The sequence below is a fragment of the Dromaius novaehollandiae genome, chromosome 4, assembly GCF_036370855.1.
Source record: "Dromaius novaehollandiae isolate bDroNov1 chromosome 4, bDroNov1.hap1, whole genome shotgun sequence".
Lineage (NCBI taxonomy): Eukaryota > Metazoa > Chordata > Aves > Casuariiformes > Dromaiidae > Dromaius > Dromaius novaehollandiae.
Window position 1 is genome coordinate 11,687,472 of NC_088101.1, and position 25,885 is coordinate 11,713,356.

The 25,885-nt window shown below is 42.7% G+C and overlaps 1 protein-coding gene across 6 annotated transcripts in view; it reads left to right on the top strand.

The window, feature by feature from the left end:
• Positions 1-25,885, top strand: part of ADAMTS3 (ADAM metallopeptidase with thrombospondin type 1 motif 3) — a 186,020-nt gene that overhangs the window by 25,178 nt on the left and 134,957 nt on the right. For 3 of the 6 annotated variants that reach the window (XM_064510420.1, XM_064510422.1, XM_064510421.1), the window contains exons 1-2: positions 18,274-18,785; positions 19,785-19,812. In XM_064510420.1, coding sequence (XP_064366490.1) covers positions 18,717-18,785; positions 19,785-19,812 — 97 coding nt within the window. In that variant the 5' untranslated portion in view covers positions 18,274-18,716. Of the gene's footprint in view, positions 1-3,394; positions 3,576-4,296; positions 4,451-14,790; positions 14,855-15,849; positions 16,078-16,650; positions 16,864-17,252; positions 17,382-17,433; positions 18,020-18,273; positions 18,786-19,784; positions 19,813-25,885 lie in introns of those variants that run through there. The other 3 variants (XM_064510417.1, XM_064510419.1, XM_064510418.1) reach the window with 3 other exon arrangements.

Genomic DNA, 25,885 nt, shown 5'->3' on the forward strand with positions numbered 1-25,885 from the left:
TGTCCCCAAAAGTGAAACCATTTGGGAAGGTGTGTATGCTGCACTTTGGAATGTAAAGAAGTAGGAAAATGCTTTAAATTTTATACTGCTGATTAAAATATGTCGAATAAAATTGGAAAGATAATGGGAAAATACTATTATTTAAATGCCATTAATGCATGCTAAGTCAGGAAGGCTAAAGAAAGCAGATTTTTCTTTGAGCATTTAATGAAATCTGGTTAACAAGTGCCTGGTTGACAAGAATACCACAGCCTGGCTGGGGCTGAGGAGAAAGGAAAGGAAAGAGGAAGGAAAACAGGTCTCTGTCTGGAGCCTGACCCTCCTCGCAAGACAGCTGCTTGCCATAGCCCTGAAGGAAAGATAGGCCTGAGGCAGGGGGCCGTAAATCTTTTTGTTTGCTACTGGAGGCTTGCCATGGTTCTAGATAGCACCTGGCTTGTAGTGGGGGACTTAAATCAGATCCTTTTTTTTTTTTTTTTCTTGCAATTGGTTGAAGATTTGAGTGGTTTTGTCTTGCACCCAGGAGTATTGTTTGTCACAAGGCAGCAATGCGAGGAGGGAACAATGCAGCCTCCTGCCGCACCATCTTCCTCCTCACACTGTGCAAGTCCCAGGACGTTACTAGCACAGACTCGGAGTTGGAGCCAGGGCCTACAGCTCGCCTTCCCCACACCGCCTGTGGGGAAAGACTTCTGATTCTCCATTAGCTGTAGCTCCTGCTGCTCTCCCACTGCCACGCTGTTACTTCTCTGAAGCAAAACAATGTCTTCATCAGAATTTTTCCGTTTCATATGCTTTTTTTTTAATAGCGTGACTATGTGGGTGAGGCAGCTGGTACTACAAGTGCTTCATTTGGCCCCCAGTTGATCCCATTCCCAGCTGAGATTGGTCAAAATGGTCATTCTGTATTCAGGTGAGCAGTTGTGCACAAATTTATCTGCTGATTTTGTACTCGTCATATGTATATATGCAACCCAGAATCTAATGGTCTGTTTTTCACTCAGTTCTCAAGACTAGTCTTTGGATAATTTCCTCAAGAGCCAGTATCTAAGGCAACTATGGAAATGTTTGCTTCTTGTATTTTAAGCGTGCAACTGAGCAAAGAGCATCTTTTGCATGGACATATGCCAAATTTGCATGTATGCTTTTTTTTATACACTAGCAAAAGTTGTATTTGTAGATCAGATAGACATACGCTGATGCGATTTGATACGCAAACATTGGCTGAGGAGTTGACGTGTAATTGCAAGTTTGTCTGCATGCAATAAAGAAGTTCTTTGAACATTTCTCTCTTCAACTCTGTGTAGAATCTGTTTTATGTAAAATGAAATGTTGCCCTGTACTATTTGTTGGTAGTAGCTAGAACTACAAAAAACATTGACAATTAAACAACTTACAGTTCTTTTAGATTTCATTATGGTCTCAACTTAGTAAAGCTTTTTCACAAATGTAGTCTAAAACTTGAAGACCTTTTAAATGACCTAGGCTGATGAGTGGTTTTGCTGTTTAAATCATATGAAATATGCAGCTTTGCACAATTGTAAAGAAAAACAGAAAATCCAGCAGTTTTCAGTGTACTTGTCTTTGAGGTGTCAGATTTAGTAGAACCTGAGATTCACATAAAACTTGGAGCATGCCAACTCACGTGGATCACCACCAAAAATCACGTTTGCATAACTTGTGTGCATTGCAGCAATCTGTAAGACATAAGGGATTGATTAGTAGTCTATTACCCTGATTCATAATAATAAGAGATTCCTTATATGTCTAGAAGGGAATGCGTAAGCTGTGGTCACAGATTTGATTGCAATGTATTGTAAAGATTCCCGAGCTAGTTTTAAGCTGTCTGACTGTGATACTGTGAGCGGTCTGGGCACCAGAGTCTGAACCTTAGCTCAGACTAGCTTATCTAAGCTTTGCGGTGTTACAACTGGACTTTTAGCTAAAACTGAGTTAATATGAAGCTACCTTGGGTATGTTTATGCAGTACTTTAGTCTTTCCTGTGCATTGGAAAGAGGAAGCATCTTTCTGATTTCAGTCAGCAAAGTGTGAGTTCAGGAAGCTCTAGAATTAGGGCCACCTGCAAATAAAAATGGAACCAAAGTTATATCCTTCCAAAAAGATAAGTGTTTGGAGACACTGGGATCCACTTCCAGGGGAGGCTTAATTTGTTGGAGAGGAGGGGTGAGGCGAGGCGGCTCTGTTACCTCTAGATGATGGTCTTGTAGAAGTCTGCATCGTGTGTTAATTCTAGTTAATGAATGTGTTAATTCTAGTTAATTAAATTCACATAGAAGCATCATATATCAGCATGTTATTTTAGTTAGACAGAGGTCTACATGTCCTGAGAAAAATGCAAAAGGATGTCAACTGCAGTGACATCTTTCAGACTTCCATGCAATACAAATATTTCTACTAATATTGATTCTGTGTGCACTCTGTTTCCGTTATCTCTGCAAGCAACGAAGAGTTGAGCTCCAGCATCACATGCATAGTATCTCGGGTTTCATGTTTGCTTTAATAAGAGGCAGTTTAAAGATAAGAGGGAGTTTAAAAAAATAAGTGGACTGTACAGAAGCTCGTAGGTAGAACACAGAAATTACACAGGCAGGCATATTGACAGCCATCTCAGTCTGAAAAGCTGAGGTGTGTGAAACCAATTTTTTTTGCTGTGTGTGTGAGGCTTTACGAAAACTGTAGTGAGGGAAAGGATTTTTCTTTGGATACTTATGAACTGTTCTGTGTAGATTTGCAGTTCTTTCCCAGAATTTACTCTTTCAAATTCACGTGAACTTTCGCCAAGCCACTGCTGGACATCCTGTAGTTCCTCTGTGAGAGGAGTCCAAATGGTTTAAAACTGAAGTTAAAAAGGCAGAAAAAAGGCCAGGAGACTGAGCTGAGATTTGGAAAACTGGCCTTATGATGAGAAACTTAAGAACTTCAGTTCGTTTGGCGTATCAGGAGAAGGATAAGAGGAGACTAAATTGCAGTGTATTTCTACGGAGAGCAAATATGAGTCAGAGCAGGTCTCTCTAATCTTACAGACAGTGACATAGCAAGACGATTGGAAGCTAAAACAAGACAGTTTGAACAGAAGATAGAAATTATGATTTTGTAGATAATCAGCTGTTGGACCAGTATATCATGTGTTGGATTCTCCCTCTTGTTGGAGGAATGTTGGAGCTCAAACACTTTGCCAGGATTTGGTGGATTACTAATGGAATTAAACTACCTATGCTATAAATAAGGCAAAACAAAATGATTTTTATTGTTCCTTCTACTTTTGTAATCTATCAAAGCAGAAGGAGAAGAATATGTGAATCTGGAAATTAGGTTAAAGGATTTGAACCTGAAAATGACGATATGCAAATATTTCCATGTCTTTGCTCACAGATGGTCCTACAGAACTGGACTCCTTTGAAGTAACATGGTTTGAGTGGAATAAAAGCAGCTAAGCATGAATGGAAGAAATAATTATCAGAAGAAGAAAAAGCTGTTGAGGAAGAGTGCTTGAGGTGCTTGGAAACAGTCGTTTACCATTTGCAAAAGACAGGGAGACAATGTACTGTAAAAGGTAAGAGGAGCTACCTGAAATTGCTGTTGCTGGCTCAAAGGGTTCAAGAAACAAGCTAAAAAAAAAATTGAAAATGACACCAAAGTACAGAGACTTTCAGTCATATTTTAGAATTCTATATATTCACTTTCTAGGTCTTGCACTGTTGGGTTTACAGATTCAAGTCTACAAGTCATGCAAGCCTGAAGTTCAGAAGCAGTCTTTGATTTTTATCTAAGGAAAGTTGAAAGTTGAAAATGTTTGTGTTGTCAAGACCTAGGCCAGTTAGAAGCACCAGATGCTATAAGACATGACAATACTGAGGATGACTAAAAGACACTTTATTTGCAATTTGGTATATATCAAGAAAGTTTTACAGCAACTACTGTCTTCATATTTCCAACTAATACCTTCGCTCTGGTGCAGAATGAAAAGGATGCTTCAGGACAGCAATGCTCTATTGCTTAGAAGTGACTCCTCCTTTTGCTTTTCCTGGCTGAGCAAGGGTCTAACTTTGCCCCACACCAACAAACCTGGCCTTTTTCTTCCTTTGAGATTTTAATTATCATGTTTTTCTTTGAGATGGAGTTCTTTGCTATTAAGAGTCCAAGTTTTCAAACTCCAGTTATTTAGATACTTAAAGAAGGATCTGACAAGGGAAAGCTAGGTGAATGATGATGGCACTGAGTGAAGCAAGTAGACATTAGCGGTTACTGACAATTTATGTCTTGAATTTCCTTAGATGACGAACTTAACCAGTTGAGATCCATCGTACAGCTGAGTTTTGGACTGTAACTTCTCTGGAAGTCAAACCCTGCTCATTAAATGGAGCTGAGGGGAAGCTGAAGAAGACACTGGGAAAGCTATGATTTCAAACCGGTGTGGGAAACACTAAGGTAAGGAATCATCCAAATATGTAGTATTTGGATCCAGATAGTATCCAAAACTGTAGCAATATGCTTTAATCTCACTTGCTTCATTATTGCTTTAAAAAGTCGTTTAAAAACAGCAGAATGTTTAAGCCCCTTTTGAGCTCATGCTTACGTTCTGATTCTTCGGCTTTATTGGAACAATCAATGACAATGGATTTCTATATGTTAGGTTTATAGGGCTGGGCATTTGTATGTTCTCAGTCATGCTTTTTTGTGTATTTTGACCAGGATGGTAATGTAAACCAATTGATTGTCTATAAAAGTGAAGGTCATGGAAATCTGGGCCATGAATTTAGTCAATTGATAAGGGAGGGGAAAAAAAGACCTTAGATGGATCTTCATATAGCACTCATCTGATTTGAAAAGGATGTCTCAGGGTGTATTCATACTACTTGACTATAGGCACACAGCTTCAGCTGTGGTTTTATGATATCCAGCTTGGATGGTGAAACTTGGCTAGAAACCTCCTGCTTTTCTCAGACATTCATTTTCCCAATCAGTTGTGCTGGAAAAGCTGCTGGAAGGCTGCATGTCAAAGAATTGATCTGAGTTGCATGTAATAGTCGGAGAGAAAAGCATAGGTGGAGAAGTTAGAAGAGGGGACTGCTTTCTCCCTCCAAATTACTTTGAGGTGACGGCCTAGCTGGTGTGAATATTGCCCACTGTCTATTGCAGCCTGTGAATTTTACTGGAGGCTAAAGGGACTATTCACCTTTGCAATTCAATGGTTAGCTTTTTTATTTAAGTATTCCCACTCCTTAACAGTATTGTATGCATATATGCACATGAACTGGATTTTATGCTATCAATATTGACGGGGTTAACTAAGGGACAGAAAAGAAGCAATAATCACTGGAGAGAGTCTATATTTATACATATTTTCGTATATATTTTCATGTGTATATATGTATGCCTATGTGCAACTGCACTACTAACTTAAGATGAGTTTTCATATATTATTCTGTGATTTATAGCAAACAGAACTGTAATTTAAATGAAATCAACTCAGAGCAGTCCTAAAACAGTATAGTACCTAGTCTTTTTGCTAAACAACTGACATAGGAAAATGTTACCATTTTCAAGTGTGAATAATGACATTCTGCCATCTCCAGCTGTCCTGGGGATTTCAGGGCAAGCATGAGAAAGGTAAGACATTGATGGTGCAAACCTTGTGCAGTAGCATAGCTCTGGAGAACACTAAGGTGATGACAAACCCTTTGTCACACATTTGAGCTGAAGCTTGCAGAGTAGCCTCATTTGAGTTCGCTGGGATGCATATACTCGAAGCTGAACACATTCATACATATCGCAGTCCCATCCATTGCAGGTCCCTGCCTTCCTCCTTCCTCTTTCCTCTTTGGTACATGGGATTGGGAGTTGCTGCTACTTCTGCTTTTGTTGACAGCTGTCTAGAAATTGAGCAGAAATATTGGCTCCACCGATGTCTGACTACTGCACTCTCACTAGAGAGCTGGCGTCATTATGGAGGGGCTTGTAAGGAGTGAAGTGCGAAGACTTCTTGAGAATCACTGCTCTCTTGTTTCTCACTGTTTAGCCTTTTCTCAGTCTGGCAGCTGAGGAAAGCATTCTGAAAAGTTACCAGTATATACTTCCTCCATCTTTAAAATTTCCTTTGACTGTTGGCCACTCGCAGAGGCAGGATACTGGGCTGGATGGACCTTTGGTCTGATGTGTTGAGCCATTCTTGTGTTACCATATTGTTATTTGCTGATATCATATCGCCATCACCTTGTCAGTGAATAGGATTTCATGCCCCTTTTTCACAACACCTCTCATAACAGACATGAGCTGTAGAAAATTAAGTTTTGGAAGGAGCTCTGCTTTTCCTTAGGAACCCAGAGCAGCTCTCACTTTCATTTAAGCTTGTTATTTTTTGGATTTGTTGAACTCTTTTGTTGGATTTGTGGAACTCCTCAAGTGAATAAATATTCATTGGATAGAGATTTGAAAACAGAAGGTCAATGACAAGGGAAGAGCTGCTAAAATGCTGCTTCCTCCACTTCACCCTATTGTTTCCGTTGTTTAAATACTAGGAAGAACAGTGGAAGTATCAAGTACCTTCACTTCAAGTCTGTTCAGTCCTTGCTCTTTATCACTGACTGGTCCTTGCTGGGTTTACCCTTTCCTCTGCATCATGTAAATTCCTCAGAAACAGATTGCTGTGGTAGATTCCCCTCTGAAATAGTATAGAAGTTACTGTTTTCTCTTGAAAACCCCTTCTTTTCCATTTCCCAGAAACTGTGAGTAACTGTGTTGAATGGATTTCTCTACAACGTTACTTCACAGGTCACGAGGTTAGCTTACTTTTGTCTTTTTACTTCAACTGTTTCAGAAGAAATCCTCTGTGTGTTCTCCTGAATTGTAAAGGCTGGTAAGAATGAGAAGCCTAAGTCATCCATTAATCCACAGGCAAAGTACTATTCAAGCAGCTGCAGTGAAAGCCCTCACATGCTGCCCTGGAAATAACCCCAGCCTTGACGTGGTAAGATGACCCTAGGTGAGGTCAGAAGCTCAGTTCTCATTTTCATTTAAGCTAGTGATTTTTAAACAGTGCTGGTGTTGTCCCATGTGGTCTTGTTGATCTCTTAAAGCAGATGGATCCTCAGACAGAGGGAACAGAGAACTGAAGTCCAGAGAGATTAAGGTTTATCTGCTAAACATTGCTACTCCCTCATCTCAATTTACTGTTATTTTGGCTTAAATGTTTAATGACCATGACCCCATGTGAGAGCAGCAAGTGGTATCAGGATTTTAGCTTAAGCCGCTTTGTAGAGACAAAGCACCTAGTTTAATTCCTCCTGGAAATGGAAGTGATTTGGAAATGTCCCAGCCAATTCAAGTCACAGTGGTAATACTTGCAGATTTGTATACTTTCTCATGATGTGCCATGAATTTGAAGCATCTGTCCGCACAGCGTAAGAAATTGAAGCTCGTGGCTGGGATTTTCAGGAAGGCGTAAGAAAGTTAAGTCCCATTGGCCTAGACACTGAGTACAGCACTTAAATGAGCCCTAGGTCAAACCTCTTTCAATTCCTTTGGAAATCCTGCCTGTGATGGCCCTTTTGCTAGCCCTCCATGTGCCTTGTGGTGAATGTGCAGTGCACATTGTTTATCAGAGTGAATTCAGTGGTTTCATATATAAAACTGTATTTAGATAAAATATGACAGATAGTACCAGAGTTAGACTGTGACTTTACCATCTGGTCCAAGTGAGGACCAGTGCAATATGTAAGCTGACATGAAAGTAACAATGATGCAAAGTAGCAATGTCTCTTCCTATTACACGCCCATCTTACTAGGGGAAAAAAAAATCCAAAAACTTAACCAACAGTGTAGCCAGTACTTCTGGCTTAAGGCCTGATATCAATATAAATAGACTGCTAAGGTTTCTGGAGACAGTGGGTGTAGACACTTATTTCATACCCAAATAATGATGACTACAGAAGAACAACTTCCAAGAAGACTTGTCCCCACTCCCAGTTTAAAAGTAAAGCTCTCCAAGATCTAATTTTACTGAACTTCAGAAGTCTTATCAGACTATCTGTAGTAACCACATCTAGGAAACTCTAGCAATGTTACAGCCTGTGTGTGAGGCTTTCTAAATAAAAAGGATCTACTTCCAATTCAGTCACATATGTTCCATATTAAAAATAGAGGTTTAGTAACTTCTTATGTCAATTATAAGAGTTTAGAAGGAAGTGATTACATATGTGTATATATGCAATACATATATACTCTAAAATAGTATTAGCATTTCAGTTTTCTGATTGCATCTACCTATAACATTATTGAAGTTTCTCCTATGCCACCAATATTTTCATAAGTATTCACTGTTATCTGCTGTTTCTAATTTATACTTAGATAAGTCTCCTATGAGTGGTCAGATTTGCTAACAATCTGGAAACTTTCTTCTCTCCAGTTTTGATCCAGGCTTTGTTTTCTTACTTGAAATCTACTGAATGGGTCAATATACATGAGATTTAATGAGAGCACTTTGTACTTTGGTTCTGGTATGTTTATTTGTGCCAGATAACTTTCCTGCTTTCATCTAGAACTGAGGTTGTCCAGAAATAACAGTGCTCAGCCCAATCCTGCCATTGTATCCATAGTGACAGCTGCTTTATTTTGCACGCTTTTCATCATAGCATCCCAGTTCAGCTTTTTACTCTTAGTATTGACTTAAGTTTGCGTGATGGCGTAGATATGTATTTTAGCTGTGATTTGACTAAATGAAATTTTAATTCCGTATTAGCTCAGTTATTTCTTAGGAGAATTCCACTTTAAATATGCTTATCAGATCAGAAGAGTTTGTAAATAATCTTGGTAGAATGAATGCCACGTGCATCTGCAGCAACGCAGCCCCAGCATATTGCATACAAGGAAGAAGTAGGTGGTTCTTTAATGGAGAGTATCCTTAAGTATTTAAAGCACCCGATGATAAAGCCGACTTTGTCCTAAGTATAGATTTAAGGACTTTCACGCTGGTCCGGGTGTCAGCTACACACCACCACCTGCAGTGAGTGGAGGACAGATGTCTGAATCATATAGCCCTGAAAATGTGCTAGCCCTTCCGTGCTCCAGCAACGCTATCCAGAGCTGGCACACAGGTCTACATTCACTCTAGGTGAGTCGTTTGTACGCTGAGTCACCACGGATGTTAGGAAGTTCTTTTTTCCTTAAATTAGAACTGTCTGCCCTAACTGTGGGGAGACCTAACAGAGAAGAGCTAAAACTGATTTGGAACTTAAATTATTGTGATTTTCTTTTTACTTGGGAGAGAACAACTACAAGGGCAGTGCTCAAGGACCATTGTTAGATTGTGTAAGTTCCAAATAAGGCCCCGTTTTCTCTTGGCTGGCTTTAGGTCTTTCAGCTCAAAGATGTAACCTGAATAAGGTTCTGTGTGCTTGAGGCTGAGCATCTCCTTAGTACTTTGCTAAGTTTCAGCCATAATGCAAAATGCATTAAATGCAAAGATAGTGGTATAAATTGTCTCTTCTCTTTATAAACGCTGGCATAATGTAACGCAAGTCTGATATGTGTGGGATGGGATGTGGCCTGCAACTTCACATGGTCCTAGTTAAAATGCCCTTTGAGACATTGACAGCTCACAGGAACAGTGGTGTCTCTTGGGTTCCAGCTGTGGTCATTGTTAAAATGCTTACAAAAGCGACTACTGGCAAGCATCCTCAAGTTGTTATTTTTATATTTGTGACACAGAATGACCTTTTGTAATAGAGTCACGGAAATGGAAATAACCAAAACCACTGGCATGACTGACTTTAAGTATTTTGTGAGGTGATCAGTTCAGATAGCATCATAACCTTTTGGACTGGATAGCTTCAAATTGGAGCTGAATCAAATATTCTCCTTGGCTTACTCTAGGAACAGTCTTTCCGCAGGATATTCTTGATTTTTACATTTCATTTTTCATTTCTGTGGTGTAGCTTTTGTCCTTTCTGGTTTTAGGAAGAGAGGCTGGGATAGCTGATTTTCAGTATGTTCCTGAGAGGTAAGGACATGCTTAGATGTGCAACTTCCCTCACTCCTCTTGGGAACTTTTTCTTGTGAATCAGTGGCAGAAGCAGCATCAGACTACTGAAAAAATACTCACTCCCTCTCCATGCAGCTATGCCCGGCCCCAAAAATTTCCATAAGAATGTGACTCAGGTAAGAATGATTGCTTATGAATCAAGTGGCTTGATAGAGGGCATGGCCTTTATTGGAAGGCTTTACTGCATCTTTGGAGTCAATCGACAGCCTGTCTAGGCTGCCACAGGTTTGGCTTATGCAGTATGTGCTTCAGGGTAGATTGACTGAAGGCAGGAATTACACTGATAGGCAGAGATGATAGATAAGAAGTTGCAGAAAATGAGAAGCTGCACTCAGTCAGCTGGCAAAAGAGCATGTGACTGTCTTTCCTCTCTATCAGGAACAAGTCTTTTGTTGGTTGGTAATGGCTAGGGAAGGGGCAGACATTCATTCAGCACAGTTGCTTCAGCTGTCCCTAAACTGTTTGAAGGAAATAGAAGTTTGAGGTGTTTGTCTGTAAATCTCTTGACCAAAAGGAGATTTTAGATTATACAGTGTATCTCTGTTCTGTGACAGGGTAGCCATTACCCCCCTCAAAAAAAATTTCCCAGTGTAATTTTCCCCTTAGTAAAGGGGAACAAACTGTTAAATCGATGGCACTGCTTTTTACAGAATTCTTACAGGGGACTTTAGACCTTCCAATACCTTCCTCTTATGTCTCTCCTCTCTCCTTACGGTAATTTCATCTTTACCTGCTAGTATATTGGGAATTTATTCTCTGTTCTTTGCCGTGATTGTTCTATCTGCTATTTTTGTAAAATGTGACTAATTACTTTTGCTTAGCAATTCCAGTGTGTTCACAGACATCTTGTTGGGCAGTACTTGGTTACAATAGTAATAACCAAAAATGTTAGTGCCTAATGGTCATCTTGGGACCTTAGCAGCACTGCAACATTTGTCATACTTTCATCACTTATGACCTTCATTGGTTATGAAGCCCTGGGAATTAAATGTTACTGAAATCCAGGTCCTGAAGCCTGGTTGGCTGCCCTAACAGAAACGTTTAATTTGACAATTCCAGAAATTCACACGTGCTGTCACGCTTTCACTTACGGAAAGAACAGCCGCTCTGTGGTCATAATAGTTATAGCATCTCTCGCTTTTTGCTTATTTGGGAGATGATTTCCATTTCAAAGAGTGTGCTGGGCAGACTTTTTCTGTGTTACTTAAGTTGTCAGATTTTGTGCTTCCCAGTGGAAGGCACTGTTCTGTTCAGTCAATGGAATAGAAAAGGAGGAAGGGAAAGAAAAAAGCCTCTGGCAGATATAATCCTTATTTAAGATCTCTGAGTGCTGATTCCCGGAAGCCAACAGTTGCTATTTCTCCTGTGTCAGTGGAATAATTCTTGTGAGTTGTTTGAGCAGTCACTTCGTTCTTTGCAAATACTCAGCCCCATCTGCTACTTACAGATATGTATCATCTGTCTGTCTGTCTGCCTATCTACATAAGGAGACTGAACAGCTTCCCTGTCCAGAAAGGCTTATGCATAAAAGGATACAATTAGGAATTTTTACAACTAGAAAAATGCTAGCAAAATTAACTGTGGATACCAGCTTTCATACCTCCAAAGTGCGGGTGGGTGATAATTTAAGTAAGTATATCCCTTGCATAGAGGCTGTTCTCCAGGATTTTGAGGCAGAGCACAGGGAAACCACACTGAATGGGGTACTCAAGTGTTTTGGTATTAGAAGCTGAATCTATGCGCTGATCGAACAGACTGATAGACTGTTTTCCATCTGTATGTTACTTCATTTCATGGGCCTTAGGCCCCTTCAGACTCTCTACAGTGCAGTAAGGTCGCTGCCTCGGCAGTTCCAGGAACCTCTCGCACAAGGTGAGGCAAATTGGGCCAGACTGTGTGGGAGAGAATTAAATTCTGCATCCTCATTACACACCTCAGGGCTCATAAAAGATAGAGTGCCAGTTTTCTTTGGCTCTGCTGGCAACATTTACAATTTACACCTAGGTGATGGAATTTGAGCTGTTTCTTGAATTTGACCTAAAGGCAATACTATAATTCTTCTTTTTAAACAGATGCTAAACAGATGCTAACAGATGATCCCTTTTGGTGGTTAGATGAGCTGCCTTTTTTTAGAAGCTGTATGCAATGCAAGAACCACTGATTTCTCTATCAGTGCCTCAGGCCATTAAATGTTTCATCTTATTTGATCTTATTTTTAGAATGATTTATGGATATTTGTTTATTGAATTCTTTTGAGAATTTGAGGGTTTTTTTAATTGCATTTTATTTGGCACAGTTTGTTTCAAAATCAACCACCTCAAAATAGGAACAATTTTATGAAATGCAGCTATTATATGAAGTTGCCACATACACTACCTCCTATATTTCTACTGCACTTTATTTTTCATAAGATATTTTACAACCATAATTTTCATGTCTCACATTTTTCTCTCTCGAGTTTCCTATGTCCTGTGGTTAAATCTTGACCATAAATTTTATGCTGCTTTGTTAAAAATAATAGGTCTACTATTTTTCTTCATTTAACAATCTGCTAGATTAATATTATCTTTAAAGCAATTTAATATAGTTGTGTGGTTTAATATTCTCAATTTTAATGCACTGTGAAGGGGAGAAGACTATAGGCATTTTCATTTACAATGTACTTCCATTTCAAGTGTTGTCTGGTAATTCTTGTCAGCACCTTCACTGAAATCCTTTTTTCGTAGTGCTGCAGTAAACATGAAAAGTGTAGTATCAAGAAAAGCTTCTTGTGCAGTTTTGGAAATCAAATCACAGAAGTGACTGGACAGCAAATTAGGCTGTGACGTTACACGTGGTATTTCAGCAGAAAAGGCTTTTGCAGCTTCGGACTTTATGAATAGAGTTGTCATACCAAACGGGCAGAGAGAAGGTAGTTTTTCTGATGTTAACGGCAATACTGCATTCCTGTGTGACTGAAGTGATGAGATCTGGGGCTGCTCGTGGCACCTTTGTTATCTGAAAGATACTGACAAATTGCCCGAAGAGCAGAAAAGATGCTGCAGCTGCAGCTGAGGCCCTGCTTCAGGAGGAGAGTTGTACAACTAATTGTACAAGCATGCAGCAAGAGATGGGTTTGCATTTAAGAATATCAAATTTGGTTCTTGACTCTCCAGGCTTTTGTGGTTTGTTTTTTGCAGTAGTATGACTACAGCCCTTAGACTGAAGGGTCTTTGTGCATGGCCTTTTTATTGTGTGTGTTCACAATGCCTACAACAATGGGGCTCCGGTCCGTGAATAGGACCTCAAGCATTACTGAAATGCAAATAGTAACGAAATTTAAAAATGAGGTGCAGGGGTTCTTTTTAGATGTATCATGTGCTAGGAAACTGATTTATATTGCCTCAGGTTTAAAGACTGCGCTGTAGGCCTCCTGCATCTCTAATGATTTGAAAAAAAATTGCTATTTTTCATTAAGCAAACCATTAGCAGACTGAAAAGCTGACCAGCTGGTTGTTGAGCTTAGGTAGTAAAAATGTATTTGTGCTATGCCTGAGTTTTATAACCATTTGGAGAAACGTCTTTATGAGAGGCACTATGGCTTTTCCCCTCAGTGGGAGAAATGCAGGTTCAGAGCCCGGTGAATCCTAGGGCATATGCCCAAGCCTAAGAGGACGCCGTCCTGCGCTCCCGCCATCACCTCCTGCCAGCTCTGCCCACAGCACTGCAGCCCTGGCAGGGGCTGCGCAGCAGCTCTACAGGTACTTTGGTTTCACAGTAACACGCTCCAAGTCTCCAATTTCCCTGCCTCACCAAGGGTCATGCCCTTTGGTTATACTTAAATCAGCACATGCCTCATAGAAAAGGAGAGCCTAAGGCCGTAATGCATCAATCATTAAAGGAAATATCGACACTGCAGCCTAATTTCAGCAGAGTTGGTGTCTGGAGTGAAAACAAACTGTGGTTATAATCATAAAAATTAAAAAGCCCAGGAATTGTGTAAGGGACGTGCTCTTTAGCTTGTGTAGGTGACAAAGAAGGTAAATTAATCTGTAACTACTTTCAGCGGGCTTTCTTGTACCTTTTTTTGAATCAGCCTCCGATAGCTTCTCTTAAAGAAGGAAGTCCTTCATGGCCCACTGCTATAGCAGTTCCTATGAAAGTAGGAGAACATCTGCATGATGATTAGAAAATATTTTTGGTGTTCTAAAACAGGCATTCAAAGCAGTTATCTTTGCAATCTTAAATATGCAACTTGTTTTACCCCTAATTTTTTAGTGATGTGGCTGTTTCTGAAAGACTAGAATTAACGCTTTCCACATTGGCCACTATTGAGAAAGGACATCGAATGCAAGTTGGCAAAGAACTTAGTAGAACAGAACATAGGAAAAATATCTTGAGGGAAAAAACTTTATTTCTAAATATCAGGAAAAGTACCTGAAAAACTGATTATTAACCAATGTGTGCATATGTTACACAAGAAAGTTAAAAGATCAGTAAAGACTATGTGACTTGTCTAGACCACAGCTTTATTCTAGCTTTATTCTTTTATTTATATACTTTTATTCTAGTCAAGTGCACTTGGGGCTTGTGTGAAAAAATGTTAATATTTGGAAGCTAGTATGGGAGTTAAAAACTCTTCTTCAGTTAAATTCTCTTGGTTTCACATAGGGAATACTGTTCTTTCAAGTTTTTCTCTTTGAATTCTTGTTCCAATTAAAATGTGCTTTGAAATTGTTTTGTGTTCCAGGCACTCTTGCTGTGAGAAAATCTGAGATTTCATGGAAAATGTGTTCCAGAGCCTTTTGAACCAGGTAATGCAACATTTACTCACAGCATTGAGTACTTACTCCCATAAATATTGTCCTTGCCATTCACAGACTTCTGCACTCTCCACACGCCAGGATCTGACCCATGCAAAACCTTTCAGACATCAATGCCTCTTTGCTTCAGGGCCTAAGCACAGATTCATAAAATATTTGTAGCTGTCAGCCTAGTGCATCAGCAGAAACTGCATCTATGCAGAAAGCCCAGCTGATGTAGCGTTAGAATAATTTTGGAACTGCAAATACTTAACAGATTTTTATATATGTGTAGATATATGCAAATATGCATATTTTATATATATATAAAAATACGTAGATACACACACACATATATATGTCAGTCAGATTTGAAAAACCCACAGACCTGAGTTCGGCCTCTAATCTGCCTCACCTTCTTGAGAAGTCGTAAGAAAATCTATGATTTCTTTGATGCTGGTGTGTCCAAACATGGCTGTTAGAGATGAAAAATGTCTTTAACTGAACTTTCAAATACTATCCTGATTTATATTTGTTAGAAGCATGGCACCCAGCCTTACTTCCTATTAAACAAAGCTGACAGGAGATGTCTCATTATAAGACCTTATTTTTACTTTAACTCTGTTAAACCTTGGTTGTTTGCTCTGACAGACTAGAGAACAGATTATCTGCCTTGGCCTCCAGATCTATGTTTTGTGTATCTTTGTTTCTTTGACATTAAAAAAAAAAAAATTAACTACTTTGGAAAAGTGAACCAAACAGGGCTATAACAGCCACCACTTTATTCAACAAATGTTTTTAAGATTGCAGAGGCAGCATTGCGAAGTGCCAGAAGTTTGGTTTTCAGCGTGCATTGCATGATGGTTTTTTGTACTCCCACGTTCACTGTCTAGTCCTGTGTAGCCCATTCAGTGCATGTGATGCAGGCAGGAGGCTGTTCTCTTCTGAAGGAGACTTGGTGCAGGGGGAGGGTATTTGGTCCGTAATGAGAATTGCTGCTTCTACAGAGTTCCTGTGAGATGCCAAATGAATCACTTAAACCAACTTCTCCTGTGCCCCATTTCTGGGAATCTGACCTTGTACGTTTGGAAAATTGTGAAATCAGAAGGCACTTGGAATTTATGAATGCTAGATTAAATGGGAGGAAAAAAAAATCAAGTCATGAATTGCACCTATAATTCGGCTACATCAAACACCCGTAACTGCAGGGAATGGATGGTTTGCAAAGCACTCAGGTATGTTGCATTGCAGAAAGGCCTGCAAAGGAATGAACAATGTGATTTGGGGGATTTGAATAGTGTACGATAAATAAGGCCGGAGGTCATACAATGGGCATCAGTGAATAGCTTTGCATTAAGTGAACGGTACCCATTTTGTGTACTGGATGAGGCAGAAGTCCCGTGGGATAAGTGGTGTGTTATCAAGTAACTCTGGTCTGTATCTTAAATCAGAAGGAGACCGAGTAAAGCTTTAGTTTTGGCATTTCTGAATTGTCAATTTTGACTCCATGCCTTTGCAAGCTTTCTTTTTTAAATATACCCTTTAATGTGTAGTTATGTAGCTAGCAGTTTGCCTCAGGCTTTCTGATTTTTCCCTCATCTTTCCAAAAGGTGGTTCTTATGCAGCACGCGACTGCACTGTGTTACAGTGTGCTGACTGTAACGGGCTGCCATGGATTTTTTTGTGGGAATGACAGCATACAGAAATGATGTTACACTTGTAATAAGAGATTAATAAGAGATATGCATCCAGGCACTTCTGCTTTCTCAGAGAAAGTCTTTTTTTTTTTTTTTTTTTCTGCTTTACAGGAGAACATAATGCAGTTCAGGAGCTACGTTCTGTGGAACAACAGGGCTGTTCCCCAGGCCTGTGGGGTTTAAATATCCAGGATGTCTCCTGAAAATGAAAGCTGGAGATCTGGTTCTCTTAAATGTTGCTATGAGGCAACTCGGGTTCAGTAGAACCAGTATTTGCGTTTTCAAGTAAATATGATGGTTTCTGAGAAGCAGTTCAACTTAAAGGTAATTATTATAATTAGACACTTTACACATGTATTTTGATAACCTTCAAGTAGCAATGATCCTCTTGTTTGTGCTAGTTGGAGGCCAATAGAAAGCCATTATAGTTGGTTATGAAATTATCACAGTAAATAAGACTATGAATACAGAAGGTACAACATAACAGTGTAATTTTAAATTTGGATCCAGATGTTCCTGGATTAACCATTTCTATGTAACACAGCAAGTGAGATAGAAAACAAATGGAAACCTCTCTTCAAAGAGCAACTCTTGAAAGATTTAAAAAGAAGGGCTTTTTCATGTTTTTTAGTTCAGATGTCTATTCAGTAAAAACGTTTTTTTTATACCAAACTGTTACTATAAGAAGTATCTTCCATCATTTTTTCCCTCAGGAACAAATGAACGAGAAAAGGAAACAAAAGTCTCGAGCAGCTCTGGTAATGTTGTTTTCTCCTTCGTCTGTGCAGAAGTGGTGCGGAGATGTGAAGCTGGAAGCGTGCAGTCGTGTGGGGATAGAATTGGTGAGGATAATCTTGACCCTGACAGCACTCTCTTGAATACTGCTCAGCCACAGGTTCTAGGCATGATTTCTGTCTGGCTCCTAAAAGTATATTTGTAAAGCTTTTATTTTTTTTCCCCTTTGGGGATACACCTGGTTGTATCTATTATCAACTTATCATTGCATAGCCTCAAGCACATAACATCTTCTGGGCAAATAGAAGGGACCAAGAATAGATGGAGAGCGTTCTTGAAGATTTTCGTTGCGGAAAGGAGCTGTGTGAGTACTTTTTGGTATCTGTCCAGGCCAGATCGTGGGTCTTGCTGCCACAGAGATTTGGTTGCGTGCTGTGCTCCCAAATAGAGGGAAGAGGAGTCACTTTGTGGTAGGGCTGCAGTCCTGCTGGAGTCTCCGGGACTTCAGCTGCCCTGCCTCAGGTGATGGCAAATTTGGAAAGCCGGGGGTGTCTTCCCAGGTGGGGAAGCCCTCCTCAGAGCCACTGCAACGAGAGGCAGCTGGTGGCAGGGCCGAGAGGCAGAACGAATGGGTGGAGGAGAGTTTTCTTTGTGGACTGCTTGTGGATCTGCTTTGCCAGGCACGGGGATGGAAAGACCGGTGGATCCCGAGCAGTTAGCGAGGAGCAAAGCAGCAGGTCAGCAGGTAACGTTGTATGTATGTGTGTACATCTATAATATATGTATGTGTGTATATATATATGGGTGTGTAAAGTTAGGAAAGGGGGCAGTTGAGGCTGGCCGTGCCCCGCCGCGCAGGCCGCTCGCGGCCCCAGGTAGGGGAGCTGGGGGGCGGCGGGCCGGGCGCGCTGCCGCCGGGGGGGCGCCGGGTGCCTGCGGCGGCCGCGCCGGGAGCCGCGCCGCGCCGGGCCGGGGGTGGCGGCGGCGGCCCCTGACGTCGGTGTCTCGGGCCGCGCCGAAGGCGGAGCCGCGCCCGGGGGCCGGTGCGGCTTTATTAGCCCCGCAGGTTGCGATGCGCGGCGCAGGCAGGGCGCAGCGAGCAACAGGAGGCGGCGCGGTGACTCGCCGCCCCGCCGCCGCCGCCGCCGCCCCCCGCGCCCAGCCCGCCCGGCTGCCGTGAGCCCCGGGGCGCCCCGCCGGCACCACGCGCGGGCGCCGGCGCTAGCGGGGCTGCAGCCCGCGCCCCCGGCAGCCACCGCCGCCGCCGCCGCTCCTGGGCCGCCGGTTCGCGTCCCGCCGAGGGACGGCGAGAAGAGGAGCCGCAGCAGGGAAGAAGAAGAAAAAGAGGAAGAAAAAAATAAAAGGACGGGAAAGGCGAAGGAGCGCGGGGCCGGTGCGTGCGGTGGCGCTGGGCGGCGGTCTCTGCGGCGCCCCGGCTCGTGATGGTGCTCCTGTCCCTGTGGGTAGTGGCAGCCGCGCTCGTGGGGGTCCGCGCTGCAGCCGGCCGGCAGGTGAGTGGCGGCGCCGCCGCCGGGGGCCGCAGCCGCCCCCCGCCCGCTGGGGCCCGGCCCCGCTCGGGGACCGGCTGCCCCGCGCCCCGGCGGGGCGGGGAGGCTGCAGCGGCGGGGAAAGCCGGGGGTCGCGGGGCTGCCGGCGGCCCCGGGGGAGAAACGGCCTTTGTGCACGTGTCGAAGGGGCCTGAGCGGCACCAGCCCGGGGCTGCAGGTCGGGCTTTGACAGATCCGAGGAGGCGGTTCGGGAGCGTTCCCTGGCTTCTCCTTTTCCTTGCCTGGAGCGTGCTTCCTCCCCTCCTCCACCGCGCGGATTTCGGCGCCCCTCTCCGCCCGCTGTGGCGGGGCGAGCGCCAAGCGCGGGGCGGCCTTGAGCCGGGGGCACAGCATCCCCGGAGCTGGGCCTGATCCTGCGGCAGCCCGGCAGCTCGTCCCCGGCGCCCTGGGTGTAACGCGCCTCTGGCGGCCCCAGCCGAGACCTGGTGCCGCGGGCGGGTGTCCTGGCACTGGCGTCGGCCCCGCCGTCCCTGCTGTCGCTGGGAAGTCTAGCTCGCTTTGCTCTTCTCTGGCACGGAGAGGAAGGTCGGCGTACGTGCCTTGTTACAGCCCTGGCACCCCCGCGTCTCAGAACTCATCACTTTAATTAATTTTAAGGCCTTTCTTTGGCCACTGAACTTTTTCTTTTTTTTTTTTTTTTTTTTTTTTTTTTTTTTTTTGGCACAGGGTCGCGATTTATAGAACGGTTCATTCAGAATCAGGATTTCTTAGCTGCTCTATTTATGTTAAACTTATTACGGACTCGGTTAGGGTATCAGAGGGAGCAGCTGTTCATTCAGTTAAGGAAAAATGCCATCCCTGGAAACTAAAAGCAGAAATATAAAAAATAGTGCAATTCATACCAAGTAACTTTTCAGCCTTCTAGAAACACTGTGAAGTCGCACATTGCCTAATAATCACACTAATAACTTTGTGTGTGTGTGTTTCTTTTCTCTTCTGCAGGCTGGTAAAGAGCAAAAGATCCAAACAGGTAAGCTTTGTTAACTATTATTCCTGTTATTGCAAAGGAAGTAAAAGAAATAAGCTCAGTGAACCTGTTTATTTTTTGAAAAAATGATCTTGATGCAGGCAAGCATTCTCCTGTGTCCTGCCACCAGCCCGGAGCATCTGTAGCTTCTTCAGTGATGTCGCATGACTTTAGTTGGCTTGCCCTCTCGTTCTCGGTTTTTGCAGCCTGATAAATGTGGGCTTCCCTTTTGAAAACAAAACAGCGAAAGTTCAAAATTGCAGTGTGCTTGAACCACCCTTCTAAAAGACATGGCAAATCAGCTTTGGGTCAGATACTTTATCTTGCTCCATTTCTGAGTCAAGGAGGAAATGCCTGCTCCGTTTGGCCAGGGCAGACCGTTGTCATCCGACTCTTTGCTTCTGTATTGGAAGTGTTCAGCCTTTTCTCTTAGCTGGAAGAACTAGTGTAATGCGGAGGCCTCTGCGTGTTTCTGTTGGTGGCACAGTGTGCTGGCTGCGTGCCTAAAGATAATTGTCGACTGCTGCTTTACAAACTGGCATAAAGACGTAAGAAGATATAATAGTCCGGGGTTGGTGTCCATGGTGGTACTGAAATGAAAGCTTCATGTCGGTGCCCACGGGGAGCTTCACATTGAATGTTAAGCATCTTTATTTTCTAAAGACAGGAAACCTGATATAATTGGGAACACGTGCACACCATTTAATTTCAGTAAATCAGTGTTCTTTTAAAATAACAGATAATTCAGTGCTCTGTGACGTGGAAGAGGTTGTCAAAGGATGCAGATGTTCGCATTATATCCCCCAGGTTCTCTCCTAGGCTGTTAGTATGAGCGTGTGCTATCTTACCTGTTTCGTAGTTTACCCAGTTATGAAATAAGCACTGTAACAATTTGGCCAAAATTGTAAGACGCGGTTGTGTGTGCAGCGCTTTGGAACTTTTCGCTGAGAGGAGCTGTAGCAGTGAAAAAGGATCCTAGGCAATTGTATTTCCAGTTGCCACTAGACCTCCAGTTCTGAGGTTTTGAGCCAGGCTTTGATTTGAGGTTTTGTTCAGAAAAGAATTTCAAGTATTTTTCTGAATTTTGGAGGTCTCATCTCAGCTTCAGTTCTGGCACTGCCGCCTTAAGCGCTTAAGTTGATTTCCACTGTGATTGATGAGTAATAGCAATAGAGACAGCTAGGTGCGTTTAACCTGGCAAGCAAACTTCTTTTCCATCAGTAGGCTGATCCTGTGTTTTATTTCTGCTCGTTTCCATGAGATATGGATTGTATTTGAATTTTAGTAACCATAAGCTATACAGGAATGCATCTTTTAAATTATACTGTACATTAGACAAATTTCTGTAGTGTGGAAAATGAAGGGTTTTTTTCCTTTAGCTTCTTTCTTTCCTTCGTGGCCCCAGCATTGCTGTAGTCTGGGAACATTTGAGGCACGCAGGAACCACAGGAGACCTGATATTGCACAATACAGGGTGAATCAGACCCCCGCAGCGTAGCCCCGAGTGACAGGTCCGCGCGCTCGGTGCAGGACGGGCCGCTCGGTGTGGTTCTCACGGCACACCAGGAGCCTCTGCGGTCGCTGCAATCTTGCCCCCCTCTACCTGGGAAGAGGCAGATGGGAGATGAAAAAGCCGTGTTGCCTGGGGGGTGCAGCGTGCGGCCATCCTCCCAAACGTCCCAGCAAGGCCCTGCTGGGATGGAAGTCAGCACTGGTCAGTGCCCAGCGAGCGCGCGCCTGGCAGCCCTTCTGTGCCTGCTCCGCAGCAGAACTGCGCTGTCGCTCGTGGCTTTTTGTTCAGCCTGGAAAGACTGGGAATTTGACAGTTTACCAAGACTGGATTGTCTGTGACCAGCGCTGTCTTTCAGGGATTTATGGTGTTTTTGTGAGGGGGGAATCTACATTCCCCCCCCCCCCCCCAAAAAAAAAAAAAAAAAACGCGAAACACTTTACAGCCATTGGGATTTGTTCCATGCACTGTGGTTTTTAAACTGTTAACATTTAACATAATGTTTTATCCTGTAAATTCTGATTGAAAAGGTATGGTTTACTCAGTCCAGAGGTTTAATGACTACAGTAAAACTTGCAGTAGGATTGCCTCCAAATGGGCTGTCCTAGTTTTAAGTCTTTATTAAGTGTCAGTTTGCATTGGTCTTGTATATTTTGATTTGGCCCAGGGCTAACTGCTGTCAGCAGCTAATCTTTTTTTGTAGCCTGGATAGTCGCTTAGGATAAATAAAAGTATATAGATTTTTTCTTTTTTAAATATCAGTATGGAATGTATTATATAGCTAGGGAGTTGCCCAGGCTTAATGACCTACATTAATGCATAATCTATTGCAAATGCCTGGAAACTGTCAAGAGGAAATCTTTCTGTTGTCGCTGGTGAAATAGTCAGCCTGAAGGTGCTGGCACTCAGGGTGGTGCTACATCCTCGCTCTGTGTCTCCCAGCCTCCCGTGCAAGAGAGCCCAGCACTGCTCAGTGCTACTGCTGGAAGAAAACTCTGGTGTCTGACCTGCAAAATAGCAGTGGCCAGGCTGCTGCAGAGCCTGGCTAAAACAAGCTCACCTGTCCTGTGCAAAGGGCCTTTGTGGTTCAGCAGGAGCTGCGAAAATGTCCCAAAGAATCTCCCCGACTGCTCTGGAAAGGAGTCTGGTAGTTGCCTGTGTCTCTGGGACAAGTCGACAGTGAAGTAGAGGAATGAGGACACTAAAGAGGTCTACCATGTGAGTCTTGATTTTTGAAAGCCTCTGCTTTTATCCATCCAAGTTGCAATGCTTGGAGTGTGGCATTGAGGTACATTGCATAGCCTCATCCCTGGTTAGGTGCAGAGTTGTCTGGAAATTCGCAATAAATCTATCCCCCCCTTTTATTTTTTTCTTTCTGTTTGAGCATTTCTGCCAGCAAAGGGCAGTCAAATACAGAGTGAATGATAGTTCTGGATTGATTCAGGTGATTGAAAGACATGGACCAAAACTGCTTCCTCGCTTCTGGACACTGTTCACCTACAGTGAAGGCAGAAAAAAGGGAAGATGAGATCCCTGCTAGGGTTGTCTATCTGGTACTGTACCATCTCTTCTTGTTATTGAGAAGCACTTTGCTAAGTAATTGGGGCTGCTCTGTGCTCATCCCATTATGATTGTCTATGGACAAAGTTAATCTATGAGAACCTGGGAACCTGTGACAGTCCTTTCATTACATGCTGACCTTTTAATTCCTACGATAGTGTGTAATTCTTCCAGGATTCCTTTCCAGTGCTTCCACTAGAAAATGTCTTTGACATCCAGCAATCTGGTTGTATCATAGCTTGTGAAGTGTGTTCAGAGGATGCAGGCGCACTGATGCTCTTGGGGCGTTATGTTAGCTTCAGTCTATTTGGCCAGGTAGCCAAGCATCCTGACCCTGCAAGCCATATTCAGATACATCCTCCGAGAGAGATGAGGGAGCTCTGGAAGCTGACAGTAGCTCTCTGGTCATCCCATCATGTCAGTATGGGACAGTTTGGGACATGGCTTGTAGCTCAATGTCGGTGCAATTTGGTCAGGATGTTACCAGTGGTTCCTGCCACATGTTCTGATTATCCGGCGTCAGCCTTGCCAAAAGACTGGCGCTTTTGGTTGGGCAAGGTAGCTTCACTGCTGGAGCAACTTTTGAACTGGTCATGAGCTTTGTGAGCTGCAGGTTTGTCACCTCCGAATGCTGCCCACCCTGCTCAGTAACGGGTGCCGCCAGAATAGGTAGCAGGGGACAGGCAGAAGTTCCCGTGTGGTCAAAGCCACAACTTTATGGTAAAAAGTGTAGGACTAGACCAACTGATATAAATTTAGTATGTTTCCACATTGATATTCCCACTTTTGAAATATTTCCTGGCAGTTTGAAGAGGCAAGTGGTTACTGCACGTGGCAATTAATCTACATCTTGTCACAGCACTGAAATTTTTTTGCGGGCAAATTATGCTGCCAGCACTTTCACTCCTGGGACATAATTTCATAGGTCATTGTAATGGGTGAAGGAGCTCAGCTGATCAAAAACTTAATTTGGTCATGAAAGTTGGTCCTGGGTCTGTAATGCAGAAGGCTGGAAAAAGGAAGGTCCTGTTAACAAGATTTATTTACATGCAATATCAGCAAAGAAAAGATCAGAAGAATGAACGATAACTACTGTTTACATACGTCTTTAAAAGAGGAAGAAAAGTAGTGTCTTCAAACTTGGGTAGCTAAATTTAGGCACAGAAATAATTTGAGTTCTCAGAAGTTCTTGCTTTTCACTGATTTTAATTTAGATTGTGTGCTTGAAATCCACTTTCTTAGGTGGATGTCTATGGATTTGGAAGACTACTGTGGACACCCACATGAAAAATTTTTGGTCAGTGTATTTCACAAAATCTTCTGCCAAAAAAATACTGCTCATCCAAATGTAGCTGTCCTAAAAAAAAAAAAAAAAAAAAAAAGGGGGGGGGGCGGGTATAGGGCTTTTGAACCTCAGTTGTCAACAGTGCTCTTACAGTGCAAAGAACTACTGTGAGCAAGTAGAGCAAGTAGTGTTATTTGTTCAGTTTCATGTGTATTTGGGGGAAAAAATTATGGATAGGCTCTTTTTCAGAGGTATTCTCTAACTAATTATGTTTTGGCACATTATGCATTATGAGAGAATGTGATGTTCTTTCATAAGTGTTTCCTTTCAACTTATACATCGTGCAAGTGTAGCAGCAGTTTAAAGCTAGATGAAAGAATGAAGAGAATTTTCGGTTAAGTGCTTTTTCTGTTTCTCTGTGTTCTTCTCTGATCGTTACTGTAAGCTGTGAATTAGCGGAACAGGGCAACTCAAATTTTAGCGTAGGAAAAAGAACACCTACAGCTGGAATGGCATTTCCTAAGATGATGGAGTGTGTGGAAAAAGGGTAATAGAAGTCAGTGGAGGAGTTTAGATGTCTTCAGTATTTAGTCATGCCATATTTAATTTTAATTACCTTTGAACAAAAGGCATTTCCCCTTCTAGCTCAGCATTTAGAGATGCTGGAAAGTGCTTTTGCTGACTCAAAAACTTGAAAATACGTTTTTCCACCCTTTGTTCCTACCTTCTTGTGGCTAGCCGGCTGTTCTTGTTATTAGCAATTTTTTTTTTTTTTTTTTTTTTTTTTTTTTGCCCCTGAAGTAGAAACCTGGGAATGCTGCTGCAAGATGTGCAAAGTCATTTCTCAGTTGTGCAGTGAACACAGAATTTGGTCACCAGACTGTGGTCTCTGGCATTTACATCCTGCTGTAAAAAAGCCCCAAAGAATCTCAGTGAGGTAAAAGTAGGAATGTCAGTCTGTGAACGAAACCTCATCGCTGAAGCTTGGGGAATGTGGGGATCTGGAGTTTTGCTGTGACCCAGTTAGGAGCTGCAGCCCAGCAGTTCTGTCTCCTGTTGTAGGCCTGGTCTAATTAATAAAAAGGAGTCCAGAGTTTTGATTTGGTCCCATCGCTAAGGAGCTGGGTTAGCAATGCTTACCCAAAATTCCCAGTGATTCAAGTGGGAATTATCTGAGATTAGGGATACCAGTTTTAGAACCTCCTCTTACAGGCGTACCAGCAAAATGGTTGCATTGGCTGCTACTGGAAAACCCACTTTGACTGGTAGCTGTAGGACATGGAGTAAGTTTTCGGAACAGTTGACTTACTAGAACCTTTTCGCTTGCTTAGAATGTAGCATTTGCATATTATGTGAAGCTATTTATGTAGCAAGATTTTAAATGTCCATGTGCCTTCTGCCAGTACCATGTGCTATTCTTCTGTCAGGTCCCCTCTTATTGACTGGTACCCGAGTTGGAGCTGTGCGGATGACGCCAGGGCAGCACTGGATACGCTGCCCTGGGCATCTTCAGCCACGAAGCTGGTGGAGGTGGCCACAGCGGCCTCCTTTGAAGCGCTGGGGAGATGGGGCTGCCCGACCGTCCATCAGAGGCAGAATGCTGAAATTAAGTTTTTCTTTTTCCCACCATGGTAGTTATTTTGGGTCAGTAAACTAGAATTGAAAATATTTGGGGGAAAAACACTTAAACTAAGCCATTAGGTACGTTCTCCTACTGAAGT